Source organism: Tenrec ecaudatus, chromosome 9, assembly GCF_050624435.1.
Source record: "Tenrec ecaudatus isolate mTenEca1 chromosome 9, mTenEca1.hap1, whole genome shotgun sequence".
NCBI lineage: Eukaryota > Metazoa > Chordata > Mammalia > Afrosoricida > Tenrecidae > Tenrec > Tenrec ecaudatus.
The window spans coordinates 127057029-127074792 of NC_134538.1; the positions used below are offsets into that span (position 1 = coordinate 127057029).

Below are 17764 nucleotides of genomic sequence, written 5' to 3' on the forward strand. Positions count from 1 at the left end.
CGTTTCAATGAGGTGTCTCTGTTGCTCCATAAATAAACGTCCCACTGCCTTCAGCAAAGGTATAAAGGCCACCGAACAGTTGTCCCCTGGGCTTTCCAGGGAGGCGCGCACCGAACCAGGTGAGCTCTCCGCCGGGCGACGCTGCTCCCCGGCCCGCTCGCCCGCCTGGGCTGGGTTCCCGGGGAGGCGACGAGCCTTGGGGACGCGGCTGGGGAAGGGGCCCGCACAGCCTCTCCGCGGAGGCGCCCGGAAGGGAGCCCGGTTCCACCGCAGGCATTCGGCGGGAGCGCACGCCGCCACGGGACCGGGGAGTGCGCCCCGAGGGTCCCAGGGCGCGCGCCGAGTCCCCAGGCGAGACCGGCGGGGAGGACGCTGGGGGGCGGGCCCCCTGCCCGACGCGACCGCGACCGCGCCCCCAGCTCTGGTTTGGGGCGATTTCAGGACGCGGACAGCGCTCCAGCGGCCGGACCCGAGGGTCTGCCCCGCGCTCCGGAACCCCTCGGGGGCACTGGTTTCTCGGGTGGGGGCCACCCGACCCGCGGGCAGCCCGGGCTCCGGCGGCGACGGGCCGCGAGCTCAGAGCGCCACTGGACCGGGGCCCGGGCGGCGCGGGGTGGGCTCCGACCGGCCCGGCGGCTGAGAGGGCTCGCCGCCGCCCGCCCCGCCCAGCGCACCTCGGCGTCCCCTCCCGGCGCCAGCGCGTCCTTCCTCGTCGCCTTCTGCCCGCAGGTCATGGCCGAGCCGCGCGGCAGTCGTCCGGAGAGGCAGCGGCTCCCGGAGTTGAGCTGCAGCTACGAGGTGTCCCGGCCCGTCTACAGCGAGCTGGTCTGCGAGCAGCTGCACGAGCGGCGCCTGCAGGAGCGCAGGACGCTGCGCGAGCGCCTGGCCCAGAGCTGCAGGTAGCGGCGCCACCGGGCGCGGGGCGAGGGGGGCGCGTGGGGGTCCTGCCGGGGGTTCCGAGGAGGGGACTCCATCACGTGCAGCCTCGAAGCCAGTCTCTGCTCTCCTCTCCTCTCCCCTCCTCTCCCCTCCTCTCCCTCTCCTCTCCCTCTCCTCTCCCTCTCCTCTCCCTCTCCTCTCCCTCTTCCTCTCCCCTCCCTCTCCTCTCCTCTCCCTCTCCTCTCTCTCTCCCTCTCCCTCTCCCTCTCCCTCTCCCTCTCCCCTCCCTCTCCTCTCCTCTCCTTGTTGGTGGGTAAACTCATCACCTAACTAGGAGCCCTCCTTAAATCCTCTCATCAAATCTAGACAGGAGAGCATTCCGTTAGAAGCCTCGAATGGGAACTAGACTACAGGAGGGCATGGAGTGCTCCAAATTCTTAACGATGTGGCAGGAGGACCCCTGGGTGGCCAAATGTGTCACCTGTAAGTAGTTATCATAAACTATAACTTTAGAGAACAGTCGGCCACTGCTAGATTTCCCTTCTTTCATCCTTTCTATCATGGAGGCGGACAGGTATGTGATGGGCTGCTACCCCCAACGTCAGCAGCTCGAAACCACCAGCCAGTTAGAGCCACGGAAACCACAAGAGCAGTTCTTCCCGCTGCTAGAGCGTTGCTATGAGTTGGACTCACGCGGTGACAGTGAGTGGGTTTAGACATCGTGGTATAATGAAATCCCTCTTGGCCCCATGTTGTTAACGGATCACTCAGCTTCAATAATTGTTGTTTTTAGGTGCCATAGATTCGGTTCCGACTCACAGCCACTCTGTGTGTAACAGAACGAAAAGACCACCTGATGGTGTGCCAGTGATTCATCTGTATTATTATCTATCCCCACTGACTTGCGCCCCGCCCCCACCTTATTGTTTAGAAGCCACTTCCCAAGGAATGTGTTCTTTCTTCCGTATATATTTCAATATCTATCTCTAAATGAATCTTTAAATAAAGCCACAATGCTATGCAAACTCACTGCCATCAAGTCGCTTACTGTTTAGAGTGACCTTATGGGGCAGACGTAACCTATAACTCTTTATGAGCATAGAAAGCCTTTCTAGTGAGAAGAAGTTAGGGTTTGGAACTGCTGCCCTTAAAGTGAATAATTCTATCAAACCTAAAAAGGAAATAGAATCATTATTTAACATCCTCAGATATGTAGTCCTCGTTCAAATTTGTAGGGGTTTCATTAATGTCATCTTTTTTAAAAAAGTGCATTTGAATTTGGAGCCAAATATGGTATATCTTTTAAATCTCTTCAATCTATAGACTGCCAGATTTAAACAAGACTAAATAACAGCGTAAGGCAGGGTATACATTCATCACAATGAGATTTCTGTAAAAACTGACTTCAAAGCCTATGATGCCAAAATAAACCAGGTGTGTTTGCTTTTCTTAAAAAAGGAATAGTAAGAAGAAGGCGCCTGGATTAGAAATCTGAAAAGTAATCTTGAGTTTGAGAAAACACAGTGGTCGGTCTATGGCCAGACCAGAAAATGGGTTCTTGTGTAGGACTATTTTCTCAGAGGATTAAAACAGGTGGAAATGGGGAGGGGACCCTTAATCCTGTGTTTTCCAGTACACTACTAAAGGGTAGATATGAGGACAGTTCTTGGCAAAAAGCATGGTGAGCACTTCTCGCGTATGATTCGTGGCTTCTTGTTTTCGAAATTATTACAAGGCAGAGTTCAGCTCTTTAGCCTGGTGATTTGCAGTGGGTGGGAAACCTTGCCTTCTTGCTTCTTGACAGTTGCTCAAGAAAGAGAGCCCTTCGTGTCTTGAAGACGCTCCTGCCCATTTTGGAATGGCTGCCCAAGTACCGAGTCAAGGACTGGCTGGTCAGTGACCTCATTTCCGGAGTCAGCACTGGCCTAGTGGCGACATTGCAAGGTAAGATGCTGGCAAGTGGCTCCCAAGTGATTCCGCACTTTCACTGACTGCCAGGCGTCTGCACCAAACGCTCGCTCGCTCGCTCATCCTCCAAGGCCTTCATCTGTCCTTAGAGTGCCTTAGCGCAGAGAGACATCCCTTTTCTCCTCGACCCCACGATTCCCTTCCTGGGAAAACCTGAACCTCTAGCTGCATGCTTCCAATCGGAGGCAGATCACCTCACCAGCAGCTTCCCAACTTTGATTTTACGGACTGAGCACAGGCTACAGTGAGCAATCGGTGATGCGTCTTGGCCTGTGCGCTTGTCTCTACACCCTCCTCACAGACATCCACTCTGATGGTTTTTGTGTTGTTTGTTTGTTTGTTTGTTTGTTTATTAGTAATGCCCTCCAGCAAAACTACTCCTAGGGTTTCTGAGCGCTGGCAGCTGAAGGAAGCAGGCGGCCTCTTTCTCCCACAGAGCGGCAGGCGGGTTTGAACTGCCGGCTTGCAGTCAGCAGCAAACCCTCCACAGATCCTTTGGATGGTGCCTGAAAACCCAGACTCACTGCAATTGAGTCAATTCAGACTGAGAGACCTTATGGGACAGAGGAGAACTGCCTTGTGCGTTTCTTGAACCATGTCTTTCTCCAGAGGAGCTGCCAGTGGCTAGCAACCCAACCCTTAAGCCACGATGCCCCCAGGCTCCTTTTCCTGGGGATTATGGGCCACACACCATCTCCGCCTGCAGTTTGAAACTGAGGGAAAGGACAGGAAGTCTCAGCCTGGGCAACACAGGAATGTCTTTTTTGTCCTCTTATTTTTTTCATCCCTTCCCTTTAAAATGGTCTAGCAAAAATGTTCCAACATTGGTGGTTACTACTATGATTATTATTTGCTAGTTCACCACAATTGATTTCATTTTGGTTTTTATTGTTTCTTTTTCAGAATAAAAATCTTAGCAGTAGGAAATATAGACTAAAGCAGAATGCAATGCATCCTTTCTATATATTGAGGATATATATATATATATTCCACTAATATTTTTGGGCTTCTTCCTGTTTGTGCTATGCGTATAAGGCTTTGTTCTGTTTTGTTTCTGTCGAACAAAAGAGGGTGGTGAAATATTAGAGTAAAAGGTCCGATTGAATGGCCCGTACTCACAATGTTTCACTTTAATCATCATTATCCACTTCAAAAACATTTTTCTAATTAGCTCCCTCAGAAACTCTGTCTCACTTTAGCTGTGAGTACTTTCCCTCCCTTTCCTTGTAACCGCCCTGGCAAGGGTATTTATCTCTTGCCACTGGCTTTACAGCAGACTATGTCCAGGAGCATCTTGGACGTCGCGGCGGTCCAGGTACATCGCAGGGTGGATGTTCTCCCCTGCCCTCATCCGCTCAGCACTCTTGGCTTTTCTCCCCACCCCCTCCCGGAGAAAGCCCTCAAGCCCTGAAAGCAGAGTCTCCTCTGTGCTCTACAATGTGATGGAGGGGCGAGTATGTGCCAGGCACTAGACATGCTGCCATGTGCTGCTAGAGGTACCACCTGTTTTCAAGGCGCGCATAGACCAAAGGGGACATAGATGCTTACAAGTCAGCCTGCTTCAGGATGGCAAGTGAGTCCCCGTCACCCAGGCCGGAGGCCGAAGGAAGGGATTCCTGAAGGCTGAGTTGTCACCACTGAGTTTTCCTGAAGGGCAAACCTGAATGTGCTAAGTGGTGGGGAAGTAAGGTGTGTAGACCGATAACTGAAAATGGACCATTTCAGAAGGTAGTAACAATAATTGAGCAATGTCGTGACAAAATTTGACTATGGAATTCTCAGGATTATTCAGGCTAGGCCAGGTAGATTCCCACAGAGAAGGAGGATGTGTCTGTACATGGCTTGGAACTAGACAGCTTCCGGTTCAACTTTGTGTTGAGAGCTTACTTTTCCATCCTGCACCCATTGAATCCGAATCTACGTGTCAACCAGATCCTCCGGTGATTCATAGATCCCCACATTTTCAGCAGGGCGTTGAGCCGGAATGAACCAGTTTGAGTTCCGTGCCTCAGAGTCCAACCTCACCCTGAGCCATTGTATTCCCAATCTCAAAGTTAGAGGGCAGAGAGGAAGATGAGGCTGAGCAGGTCGTTGGCTAAACAAGGCCGACTGCCCATGAGCACAGCCAGTTCCAGTAGCCGTAAGTGGCCTCACCTTGTGTAGCCGTAAGTGGCCTCACCTTGTGGCTACTTAGGGTCAGAAATTTGTGTTTATCCAGTGCCCAGTACAGAGCCTGGCCTATGGTAAACAGCCCCAGAAATAGTGACAAGGATTAGGTTACATGAGTCATCTTTGGATAGCAAAGATGCCATTTTACGCCTCATGCCTACCAAGTTTTCATCAAGTACTTGCACTAATTGCTTTTGTTCATTAAGTAACAGCTACTGTGCTAAGGGCTCTGGTCAGTTCTCCTTTAATCTCCACAGGGACCCTGTTAGGAGGTAAATGTTATTCTGTCCCCTCTTCAGTCGATGAGAGATCTACTAACTCTTGTCCAAGGTCACCAACTGGTAGGTTGGAGCGCTCTCGAGAAAGGCCCGGTGATCTGGATTTGAACTGGAATCCTGTGGTCTTAGCTAATCTGCTATGTATGCTTGTTATACTGTGGACGTATTGTTGCCAGCAACATCAGCACTCTAGAGTTGTCTGTGGAAGGTGGCTATCTAGGAGGTGAGTTACCCTGCTTGCTTCATATCAACAAATATTTGTAGGCCAAGTCTGTGTGGCAGGCATTCAGCCGGGGGGGAGGGGGAGGGAGGATTTCGTGGTCTATTGATAGATAACTGCTGGCTTTGTACCGTTCATTTCTAGTGGTAAGAATTAGGCCACAGGTGGGTCAGTTATAGAGAGTGATAACACTATGGTGGGTTGACTATGATGCTGCCCAAAATAAAACCCCCCAAACCCAAACTCTGCCACCGAGTCGATGCCAACTCATAGGACAGGGCAGAACTGCCCCCACGTGTTTTGGAGACTGTAACTCTTGGCAGGAGTAGAAAGCCCCATCTTTTTTCCCCCGTGGAGCAGCTGGTGGCTTCAAACTGCTGACCTTGGAATTAGCAGCTCATCTTGTAACCACTACTCAACTAGGACTCCTGTTGATAGGAGTTAATTCGAGGAGGGAGTGTTTTCTATTGAATGGTACAAAAAGGTCTTTCTGAGGAGGTAACCTTCTATGTGATGAGTACAGCCAGGGTATACAAAGGCCTGAGGGAGACTGAAGGGAATTCTAGTGTGGGTGGAGTACAGGAAAGGAGGGAGAGGAAGCAGAAGAAGGCCTGGGGTGAGGTTGAGACAAGTGAGGGATTCCTCTCAAGTGCTGCCTTGTGCCTCAGCATAATGTTTTCAGGGCTCCATCTCTCTTCGTGGCTGAGTAATATTCTACTTTTTACCCCCTGTCCGCCTGTTGACGGACCTGTTGGTTTAGCTTATTTCCACCAATTGGCGATGGTAAACCATCCTGTAATGAAATTGGTATACATCTGGGTATATCTGTTTGGAGCTCAGTTTTCAGGTCTCTTGGTTGTATATCCAAGAGGACTCCAGAAAATTCATAGAAAAAAAAATCATTATCTTGCAATTCCATCTTTCTACCAACTTTTGAAGGCCCCTTGTCTACCTGGAAGTTGAGTTGCTGAGTTGAATGTCAATGCTGGTACTCGGGTGGTACACATGATTGAATTCAAGGCTACTAATGGAAAGGGGAAGGACGAGAACCCACTCAGAAGTGCCTCGTAAGAAAGGCCTGGCAATTTGCTTCTGATGGGTCCCATGTGGCCACAAAAACCCTCTGGAAGCCAGCTCTCTCCTAAAACACATGGACTTGCCATGAGTTGGCATCGACTCCAAGGTGACTGTTTCTAACTTTTTGAAGAATCACCAAAATGTTTCCCACGACAGCTGGGCAGTTTTTGCATTTTCAGCAGCCACAGATGAAGGTGCTCGTCTCTTCCCAGCCTCACAAACTTGACATTCCTGTGGTTGTGTTGTGGTTTTCCATGTTAGCTCTCCGGTAGGGGCGAAGTCATGTCTCATGCTGGCTTCAGTGTGCAATTTCATCATGGCAAGCAATGTTGACTATCTTTTCATGCGCCTGTTGGTGAACTATCTATGCAGGTTATGTGTCCATCTTTTTGTTGGGTTGTCAACATTCTTTATCTGTTCTCGATATTCCACCCTTATGTGACACACAAAGGAGCTTTAAAAAGAAGTGGAGAAATGGAATTCAAAGAGAATGCCATCTTCCCACAGAGTTTTTAAAGTCCCCCCCCCCCAACAAACAAGCAAACCCTCCCACGAGTAGGTTGTCTTCATCTTGTTCAAATCCTTGCTGAATGGGAGTTTTAACTGTTGATGAAGTTCAGTCTAGTTTCCCCTGGGTACTGTATCTAGCGGAGTCTGGGGTTGGTTTGTTTTTCTATGACAATTAATAGAAGTCCGATTAGGTGAGTGTATAGGTGGACAAGAAGAGGGGGATGAGGGGGCCCAGGGGTGCCATGGGTAAGCAGTTGGCTGTTAGCCCAAAGGTCAGCAGTGCAAATCTCCTCGGGAGAAAGACGCAGGGCTCTACTTCTCCAAATATTTACAGTCTTGGGGACCCTATAGGGCAGCCCTGCTCTGTCCTCGAAGGTCATGTTGGTAGAATGGCCCAGCAGCAGTGGGTTGGATTAGGGCAGGTCTGCGTCGTTGGTCCCTCAGAGAGAGGCAAAGCTCCCCCCCCAGGGAAGAAATGTCATTGACTCCTTAGCTAGGGCTAAGGGCCCATCTGGGGCTAGGGAGCACAACGTTTAAGTGAAATTGTTCAGAGCAAATACAGATGCCTATAGTTTTGTTTACTTAACTGCTCAATGGATCTTGTGAGGAGCGGGGTGTTTGGGATTCCCCGTTTGGTTTTTCCAGACAAGAAAAGGGTGGGACGGAAAGAGAAGAAGCAAGGGGCTTAAGGATATTACCCAATTCCATGGAATCCGAGCTGAGTGAAGACAGAGGAGAGGACCCAAGGGTGCCCAGGGTAGGGGAAAGCGCAGCCACCAGGGTGGATTGCTCAGTAAGCAAGGTCAGCGTGGGCTCACGTGTGCTTGCTTGCTAAGGTTCACTACAAATTAGTGAGCAGCAATGAGTACACCCCTGCTTCCCTGAGGTTTAGCGCCTCTCTTCGTGAACCATTCCACTCCAGAGTAGTACAGTCATGCTGGCCTGGTTCCCTGGGTAAGTGGACACTGAGCAGGCACATTGGGGTAAGGAGTCCGTATCCTGCGGGAGACGCCCGGGTGAGATCTCGGAGGGTGCCAGGCTGTTTCCAGTGAGGAGGAACCCCTGAGAGATGGCGCGCTCCAGCTGTGGAGAGGCCACTTGGTTGCTAAGGGCAATGGAGTAGCTTTTAACTTTTGTTATCTGAAAAGCTCCCCAACAAGCAGCCAGTTCGGTGCTGTTGTTGTTTAGAACTCTAGGGGGTCTGCTCTCCGCTCCTCTAGTTGCGCTTTCTAGGTGTTTCCAAATGTTTTTAGCCTCACAATCCTCTGCACTCTGTACGGAGACTCAGATATCCCAATGCTTAAAACCACGCTGTACATTTCTTTACAGATGGTGGCCTTTCAAAACCATTGCATAAAATGTTCTTATAATAAACATGCTTACCGTATATTTGGAGAGCATTGTCCCTAAATAAACCACTACCTCGGGGAGTGAAGTTCCTAGATTTCAGGTGTCTAAGAACCGGAGAGCCCGATTTAGGCCAGTGGACTTTTGAGTAGGATAAGTGTACAGGAAACAAGTGGTCTGCGCTTTCTTTGCTATGCGCACCACCACAAGAATTGCATGAGTACATATAGGTTTCTAGAAGAGACTTTACTTTTCACTCCTGTAACCCAAAACCCTAGAACAGTGCCTGGCATATGACAGGTGCATAATCAATAGTCGTTGAATGAATGACTGCTCGTTGTAGAAAATCCATATAAAGAACATGAAAAAGTGCCTCCTTCTCAAATTAGAAATCACCTAAGTACCCACCATATGGATAACCCATTAACATGTTGATAAATACCTTACTAGATGTAAATACACGCCCATATTTAAAAAAACATGAAGACACATCTGGGAAACTCAGGATGGTGGCTGCATCCAGGGCATGGAGGGAAGAAAGAGGAAGTGAAATGAAGGCCTAACCAGGGAGGTGGGTGGTGGTGGCTACATGGAGTTTATTAAGTTCTTTGTCTTCTGAGATTTCTGAATTCATCATTTTATGTGAATATCTTTCACGTTTTTAGCATATAATGCACATGAGTGCTTCTACAAAAGTAATGCATAGTTATCAGTCTGGAGTCCTGCTTTTTGCTCACCTTTCGCCTTTGTCTCCCCCTCTCTCGTGCCAGTAAGTATACTTCCATGCGTCATATAATTTGAATTTCATGTAATTACAGTGTTTGAAGCATTCTTTATTTCCCTCTTTTGGGACTTTCATTTGGTAAATAAGTTTTGATTGTCTGTGGGCCAGGACATTTAGGCTCTCAACACTTAAACAACAACAAAAATAAACTATTATGAATGAACATTCATTCAACAACTATTGATTATGTACCTGTCATATGCCAGGCACTGTTCTAGGATTTTGGGTTACAGGAGTGAAAAGTAAAGTCTATTCTAGAAACCTATATGTACTCATGCAATTCTTGTGGTGGTACGCATAGCAAAGAAAGCGCAGACCACTTGTCTCCTATCCACTTATCCTCTGCAGTGCTCATGAAGCGGCAGTCAGGAGATCAAAAGACAAGTTGCATTAGGTACATCTGCTGCTCAAGACCTCTCTGCAGTATGGGAAAGCAAGGATGCTGTTTCGAGGACTAAGGTGAGCCTGACTCGAGCCACGGTATTTACCACCACCTCATCTTCATGTGAAAATTGACCATTGAATGACGAAGACAGAAGAAGAGCTGATGCATCTGAATTGTGGTGCTGGAGGAGTGTGGGGTGCAGGGCGAAGAGCCCCGTGGACTGCTGGAAGGACTGACTGCTCGGTCTTGGAAGAAGTACAGTCAGAGTGCTCCTTAGAGGCGAGGACAGGGAGACTTCGCCTTACATCGTTTGCACATGTTGTCAAGAGGGACCAGTCCCTGGAGAAGGACATCGTGCTTGGTAAAGTCGAGGGGAGGCAACGAAAGAAGGCCCTCAGGGAGAGGGACAGACACGGAGGCTGCAGCCAGGGGCTCCAACATAAGAACAGTGGTGAGTGCAGTGTTGGATTCAGTTGGGTTGGAACCAAGTTGATGGCGGCAACATAAACTTTTATTAATGACTCAAGGGCCCAAAGGCTTGGCTTTCGCTCACTTGGCTGCGTGGACTGTGGAGTAGGATGTGCGGGCTAGCTAAGAAGCATTTAGTTAAGAGGAAAAGGATATGCTGTCATCTTCCAACCCTACCACCACTCACTGCCACTGAGTCAGTGCCAACTCATCCCGACCCTGCAGGGCAGGGTAGAACTACCCTGTGCGTGTCCAAGACTGGAATGCTTTGTGGGAGTAGAAAGCCTGGTCTTTCTCCCCCAGAGTGGCTGGTGTTTTCGAACTGCTGACCTTGCAGTTAGCAGCCCAATGCATAACCACCAGGGCTCCCTTCCAACTCCATGTACCCCCAAATGTTGAGACTTCTCTCTAGTGCTTGCCATTTACTGGCCCAGAGGCTGCTGGGATAGCTTAGTGGAGCGGGAAGAGTTGCCTGGCCTGGTGCTTGGTAAAATTGTCATTTTTCCCTTGGCCTGGAACAAGCAGGGAGGCAGGGGAGCGCAACAAGCTCTGTGATCCTGGATCACAGAGAAACTGAACGCAGGGAACACTGTCCACTCACAAAACTGGTTTGTATCTTTGGGTTGGAAAACAAAAACCCCAAAACAATTGACTGGGTTTTTCTCTCCCCTTGCGCGTCCCTCCCCATCACCTCCACTGATTTGATCAGCAGATCACTTCTGACCAATTGAGTCTGTTCATTGGAGCAGGTGTTGCATGTGAACGCAGCAGCCTAGTGGGTTTTGGATCTTGCCATCATCTCACCGCAGTCACAGAGGACTCCATGCCAATGGGACCACTGAAGGCAGGTGGAGGCAGTGACACCACACGTCCAGGATAGCAGTGCAGAGCTGGTTCTGTGTGCAGCAGAAATACACGATCACTTTTGTGACTTGCATAGTTTTGGTTGTTGCAGGCATGGCGTACGCTCTCCTCGCTGCAGTTCCTGTTGGATATGGTCTCTACTCTGCTTTTTTCCCCATCCTGACGTATTTTATCTTCGGCACATCAAGGCACATCTCAGTTGGTAACTATAAGCATTTACTACCATTCCGTTGGTCTATGTTTAAAGCGCTTCAGCCCTAGAATGTACATCACGATTTCATACATTGGACAATGTGCTCCAGGGAAGGAGGGCTTTTGCGTTAGCCCTGAGCGCGCTATTCTGTGATGCGCTGGCTCTCTGTAACTTTCAAAATCCTGTATTTTAAGTTAGCTTTTACTAAACCTTTTTTTTAAGTGAAAGAATATGAAAACTAGCCTCCCTTTGCATTTTAGAATATTTTTATTAAAAGTAAAAAGCACCGAACTTAAGCTTTTCTCCTTTTTTTTTTAACATTTTATTAGGGGCTCATACAACTCTCATCACAGTTCATACATACACATACATCAATTGTATACAGCACCTCTGTACAGTCTTTGCCCTAATCATTTTTTGCTTTTCTCCTTTTTTATATGTAGAAAGTGTTCCTAAAAAACAAAACAAAAGCAAAACAGTGTTCTTTTCCAAAAGGCAAACTGAGAGGGCAAACAGCCTTCACGAGGTCTTTGACTCTGTTGTGTTACTAGATTCGCTGAACACTTACTAAGTTCTATTCGTCCATATATTCATATATTCATATGACTATACCGCACCAGCATCGGAAGACTGACACAGTCTGGCTAAAGCTGTTGAGAAGTTAAGTTTGGCTTTCCTTTCTGGCGTGGCTCAGAATAGGTTTATTTCCTGCTGCTCCTAAAATTTTAATTCTGTTTTGCTAAAACGGTCTAGTAAACGAATGCTTTGTGCTATTCTGCAACTTTGACATTTATGCAAGAGGTAATTTTGCTCCTACGCCCATCTGCTGGTTAGACGTACATACCTGGACGATCCTCTTGAAAATGAAATACAACTTCCTTAACCCATATCCTTGACCTTGGGTATCCCTCCAACTCCTTCTATCTATCACACTGCCTTGTCTGTAGAAGAAATAATAGAGGTTGACTAAAATAACTGCCTCAATCAGAGGCAACGGAGAGTCAATCAGTATCAATTGATCAGGTAGATCAGCGGGTCTCAACCTGTGGGTTGCGGCCCCTTTGGGGGTCCAACGACCTTTTCACAGGGGTCACCTGATTCACAACAGTAGCAAAATTACAGTTATGAAGTAGCAACGAAAATAGTTTTATGATTGGAGGGGGGCTCACCACAACATGGGGACCCGTATGAAGGGTTGCGGCATTAGGAAGGTTGAGAACCGCTGAGCTAGATCAAGGTTTCCCAAAGCAGGTATGTTGGAATGATCCAGAGGTCAGGGTGGGGGCTACAAAAGCAGATGCCTGCACTTCATCCTGGATTATGGACTATGGTGCACACGTTCTGCTTTGCCAGGGGACGCTGAACAGTTTCTTTTTTCTGAAAAGGATGCAGTAGGCCAAACAGTGCTGGAACCAGATGAAGACCATAGCAGTGTGTGTGTGTGTGTGTGTGTGTGTGTGTGTGTGTGTGTGTGTGTGATTGCTACATATTTAGAGAGTCTGTCTTACTGGATCTCGGCTCTCAGTCCTCGCAACCATAAGGCCTTCCATAATTGCTCAGCACGGGCTTTTCATTTTAGATAAAAATAGCAGCGAGTAAAGACGTTGTTAAAAGGAAAGTGTCTTTTAAAAAGAGTCACAGTAGAAGGCAGACTTTGTAAATCATGTTCCCAATTGTTGACCCTCTGGGATTCATACTTGATTGACGGGTGCTTTTTCTCTTTGCTCCAGGACCGTTCCCAGTGGTCAGTCTGATGGTGGGATCTGTCGTTCTGCAGATGGCTCCCGATGAGCACTTCATCAGTAACGAGACGACATTCAATGCCACCATAATCGACACTGCAGCTAGAGATCAGGAGAGGGTATTGCTTGCCAGCACCCTGACTGTTTTGGTTGGAATTATACAGGTAATGGGCTTGCAAATAAAATATAAACGGATGCTTTTTTTAATGTGCAAGAACCACTAGAAAGGATGTGGGCTTATGAATTCACTTAAAATGAAAAACAAAGCAAGTTAATGGAACACAAAATTATCTCCCAAATTTCATTGTTTATATCAGAGGGTAAAATAGTTGACAGGACCCCAAATCATGTATCATCAGAGTCAGAGACAGATAAATGGAAGGAGAAGAAACATGTACAAATCAACTGGGGGTGAGGGAAGGGGCCTATGGGAGAATCCCCAAAAGAGGAAAAGGTATTCTTGTGAGCACGCTGTGTGGTTTTTGCCTTTCTTAGGACACAGCTAGATAGAAGTACTTCTGAGAGTGGTGGAAGGGTGAGAAGGGATAGAAAGTTCGTTCTTCGCCCAAGCAAATATTTCATTTTTCCCGTCGGCTTCTGTCCCAGTTGATATTTGGAGGTTTGCAGATCGGGTTCATCGTGCGCTACTTAGCAGATCCTTTGATTGGTGGCTTCACAACTGCGGCCGCCTTCCAAGTGCTGGTCTCACAGCTGAAGATCGTCCTCAACGTTCCCACCAAAAACTACAACGGCATTCTCTCCATCATCTACGTAAGTGTTGCTTCCTACTTCAGGGGGTGGGCCACTGCTCGTCTCCAAAAGAAACGGATCCTTTCCCTCTTCGGTGTGCACCTGGAGAAGACAGCAGGTTTTGTAAATCATGGTACTCAGTTGGTGAAAACACCCCACCCCCCGGGGGGTGGCCCTGCCCTCCAACCGATTATAAAAACAAAGTGGCACGATGACGTCAAGACTGGTCTGTGGGTCTGTGAACCGAGTAGACTTAGACACAGCAGGCAGAGAATGGCTGAGCTAGGGGGTCAAAGCTGCATGGACCTGGACCTAACAGCTGACTCTGTAACTTACTGACCAATCACCATAAATCAGTTTCCCCCTCTGTCAAATGGGATTGATAACAAAATTTGCTGGATTATTAAATACAAAGGCTGGGGTATAACAAGTACTCAAAATAGTCCCTTTGAAATTATGCTATCACATCTTAAGACTTCGTTTTTATTTATAAAATAAGATGGTTAGAGATGTATCTTTCAAACCCTTTTTAAGTTTGAGCTCATCAAGTGAGTAAGTATGTCAGCGATTAGAGATGAAAAGGAACATTAGATTCACAGATGACTCAACATGCAAAGCAGATGCAAAAGTAGGATGAGTAGTCACACTAATTAGATTTGAAAATACTCCTGGATTTAAATATCCATTCTATATAAAGCGCATTAGTGATGCTTGAAAAGTGGTGATTATAGTAACATGATGTCACCTCTGCTTGGGGAGAATTATACTCTACAGAAATCATATGTCAACAGTAAGAACGGAGCTTAATCCTTTAATGACCTAGGTATGAGTCTGAAGCAATATGTCCGTACCTCAGAACTCGCGAGGTGGTCAGGATTTGCTTAATTTATAACAATGCTGTCATCACATCTACCCAGCAAATATTCTTACAGGGCCTCTTACAGGGCAGGTCCTGAGACGGAAGTATTGATTACGGTCATGGATTTTGAACTTCAACAAACTTGAGATGGAGTCCTGATTCTACCACCTACTATCTGTGGGATCTGGGGTGTATTATATGATTATTAGATCCATTTTCCTGCCTTGTAAAATGGCATTGGAACGGGAGTAGCTCCTTCTTAAGAGTTGTGAGGGTTAAAAAAAGAAGATCGTGTCTGGCACTCAGTAAGAATTCAGTGTTCTGTTATTCTTCCGATCAGGACTGCATAGACCTCATGGAGCTAACTGGGCATTTCCCAGAGACCCAGCCAGTCTATTAGAAGGTGTGAACACAGGCTACTTTTGGAATCCCATGATTTATGTCATTGTTCACTGCTTTCCCTACCAAGTCCTCTCTTCTCGTTGAGACCCCTTGACCATCTTACTCTGACGGGTTCTCTCATTTCTGCACTCTCTGAGGCACCTTCCTTTAACTTTCACGGTTTCCCTGTCAGTGTTCATTCATTCAGTTCAGCCATTCAAGAAGTGTGTGTTAAAAACCCCACCTTGTCACTTCCTGTACAAACCCACTGACTCGTCAATGTACTGGGACACCCCTGACTGGGTTTGCTCCACTTGGTGGGCACACCGAGAGACCAACATCCTCTCAGAGTACAGGGGGCCTTGGCCAGTGGCGGACTTGGGGCTCCTGGATATGACTTGCCCTCTGTAGAGCAGGGGAACGGGGTCCCTTACTGGTCCCCTACAACTATGCTTACGAAGAAGCTTGCTGCAAATGACTACACTTTTGATAGGGACAGGATCGGGAGAACAAGATCAAAAAACATTTCCAAATCAAACACATTTCCTGTTGGACAGTCTTCTTCTTTTTTATATCTGCAATTTATTTTTTAGTTTTAGGCTTATGAAAAAATTACCCACAAAATATAGGGTTCTCATATTCCCTAGTCCCTGCATACCACTTCTATTAGAGTGCTGGTTCTCAACCTCCTAATGCCATGACCCTTTCGTACAGTTCCTCATTTTGGGGTGACCTCCCAACCATAAAATTATTTTCATTGCTACTTCATAACTAATTTTGCTACTGTAATGAATCATAATGTGAATATCTGACAGGCAAGACGTATTTTCATTGTTACAAATTGAACATAATGAAAGCATGGTGATGAATCACAAAAACAATATGTAATTCTGTATTGTGAAATATTTATTTCTAATGACAAATAAGTGAAATTTGGCCTTGAAGCATGGTGTAGCATGGGTAACCGTCTTAATATAACAACAGTAAACTGCATTGCTACATTTTGCACCTGTCTGTGTAAAAAGCCAACATCAGGTCAGAGGTTGAGATAGCTTCTTTTTCACCAGATCTGCATAGCTACATGTGGGCAGACCTGCCAGCAGACGGATGGAGGAGCGGTGTCTGGGTTCCTAAGACCATCAGAAATATGTGTTTTATGATGGTCTTAGACCACCCCTATGAAAGGGTCGTTCAACCCTCAAAGGGGTCACGACCCACAGGTTGAAAATCTCTGTAGTAGAGTGTGGAAGTAGCCCTGGTGGTATTATCAGATAAACATTAGGCTGCTAACCTCACGATCAGCGGTTCAAAACCATGGACGGCATAATGGGAAAAAGATGAGGCTTTCTGCTCTTGTAATGATTTACAGCTTCAGAAACCTCATATTGGGGTGCTTTGAGTTGGAATCCGTTCATTTGGCCAGGTGTTTAGTGTATTAGTGTGGTACTGTTGTTATAAGTGATGTATCAAATTAGCTATTGATACATTATTATTAACTGAAATCCATAATTTAGAGCATCTCATCTTATGCTACAGTTAAATGTTGTCTGTTAAAGATAGTACTTTCTTGTGCTTTCAGTGAGAGTTTACACAGCAAACTAGTTTTCCATCTAAACAATTTTATTTCATGATATTGCTGACATATTTCACAATGTGTCAACATCCTCATAAATTCCTTGCTGTTCCATTCCGAGTCATCTTGTTTCCCTGCCCCTTGACCGCTCAGTTTTGCTTTAGGGTAATTGCCGATCATTTGACTGCACGTAGGTGCCTGCTTTCAGGAGTGCAGTGCTCCTGCATTACAGTCCCAGTGAGCCAAAAGGCAACCAAAGGGGACAGTTTTAGTTCAGAGGTTAAAGAATATCTGAGGGTGTTCGTCTTGGAGATTGCTTCCATTTCCACCAGCTCAGTAAGTCTGGACTTTTTCAGACTGAGTTCTGTGCCACATTTTTCTTCTGTTGGATAAAACTCTTCCAATGAGGCCTGGGTCAGAGCGGCTGGTTGTGGTACCGGGCACCATCCAATGCCTCTGCTCTCATAGTAGGTGAGGTCGTCTGTAGATTACTATTCCGATTGTAGATTAATTGCTTCTTTGAATCGTTGGCTTCCTTCGTTCTCGTTTGCTCTGAATGAGTAGAGAGCAAGAATTGTATCTTAAAAGGCTAGTCACAAGCTTTTAAGATGCCGGATACTACCTCACCAACCTAGGGTGTAGAACTTTTTGAACTCTAGTATGCCACTGAGTTCTAGATAGGTTCTATTATGACTGAGTTGTCTCATGAGATGCTGGTCATAAGCCATTAAAGACTTAAAATTTTTAAGAAGTGCTTTTTAACCATTCCCTCTAATGTGGCTTATTCTATATGAGAATATAAACTGGGGGGTGTCTTCAGAAAATTCATGAAATTTCATGCTCCTCTTTTTAAATAAATCATTTTATTGGGGCTCATACAACTCTTATCACAATCCACACATACACCAATTGTGCAAAGCACCCTTATACATTCATTACCCTCATCATTCTCAAAATTCGCCTTCCGCTTGGGTTCCTGGAATCAGCTCATTTTCCTTTTTACCCTTCCCCATCCCTCCCCGTTCCCCCTCCCTCTTAAACTCTTAATAATTTATAAATTATTATTTTATCTTATCTTACACTGTCAGGCGTCTCCCTTCACCCACTTTCCTGTTGCCCATCCCCGAGAAATTTCATTGGCTTTTAATCCCATTTACCCATAAACTTTTTGAAGCCTCCTCATACATATTCACACATTTATGTTTATACATATGTTCATTTAGGGAGTTCGATATGTGCATACAGGAACCTGAGGGGTATAGTAGGTTATATGTTGGGCTGCTAACTGCAAATCAGTAGCTTAACTACTTCCCCCCA

The 17764-nt window shown here is 46.8% G+C and overlaps 1 protein-coding gene across 1 annotated transcript in view; it reads left to right on the forward strand.

The window, feature by feature from the left end:
- Window positions 1-732: 732 nt before the first annotated feature.
- SLC26A4 (solute carrier family 26 member 4) overlaps window positions 733-17764 on the forward strand; it is a 60505-nt gene continuing 43473 nt past the window's right edge. Inside the window, exons 1-5 of the mRNA XM_075557667.1 lie at window positions 733-899; window positions 2684-2823; window positions 11041-11151; window positions 12873-13048; window positions 13491-13655. Of these exons, the coding sequence (XP_075413782.1) occupies window positions 733-899; window positions 2684-2823; window positions 11041-11151; window positions 12873-13048; window positions 13491-13655 (759 nt within the window). The remainder of the gene's footprint in view (window positions 900-2683; window positions 2824-11040; window positions 11152-12872; window positions 13049-13490; window positions 13656-17764) is intronic.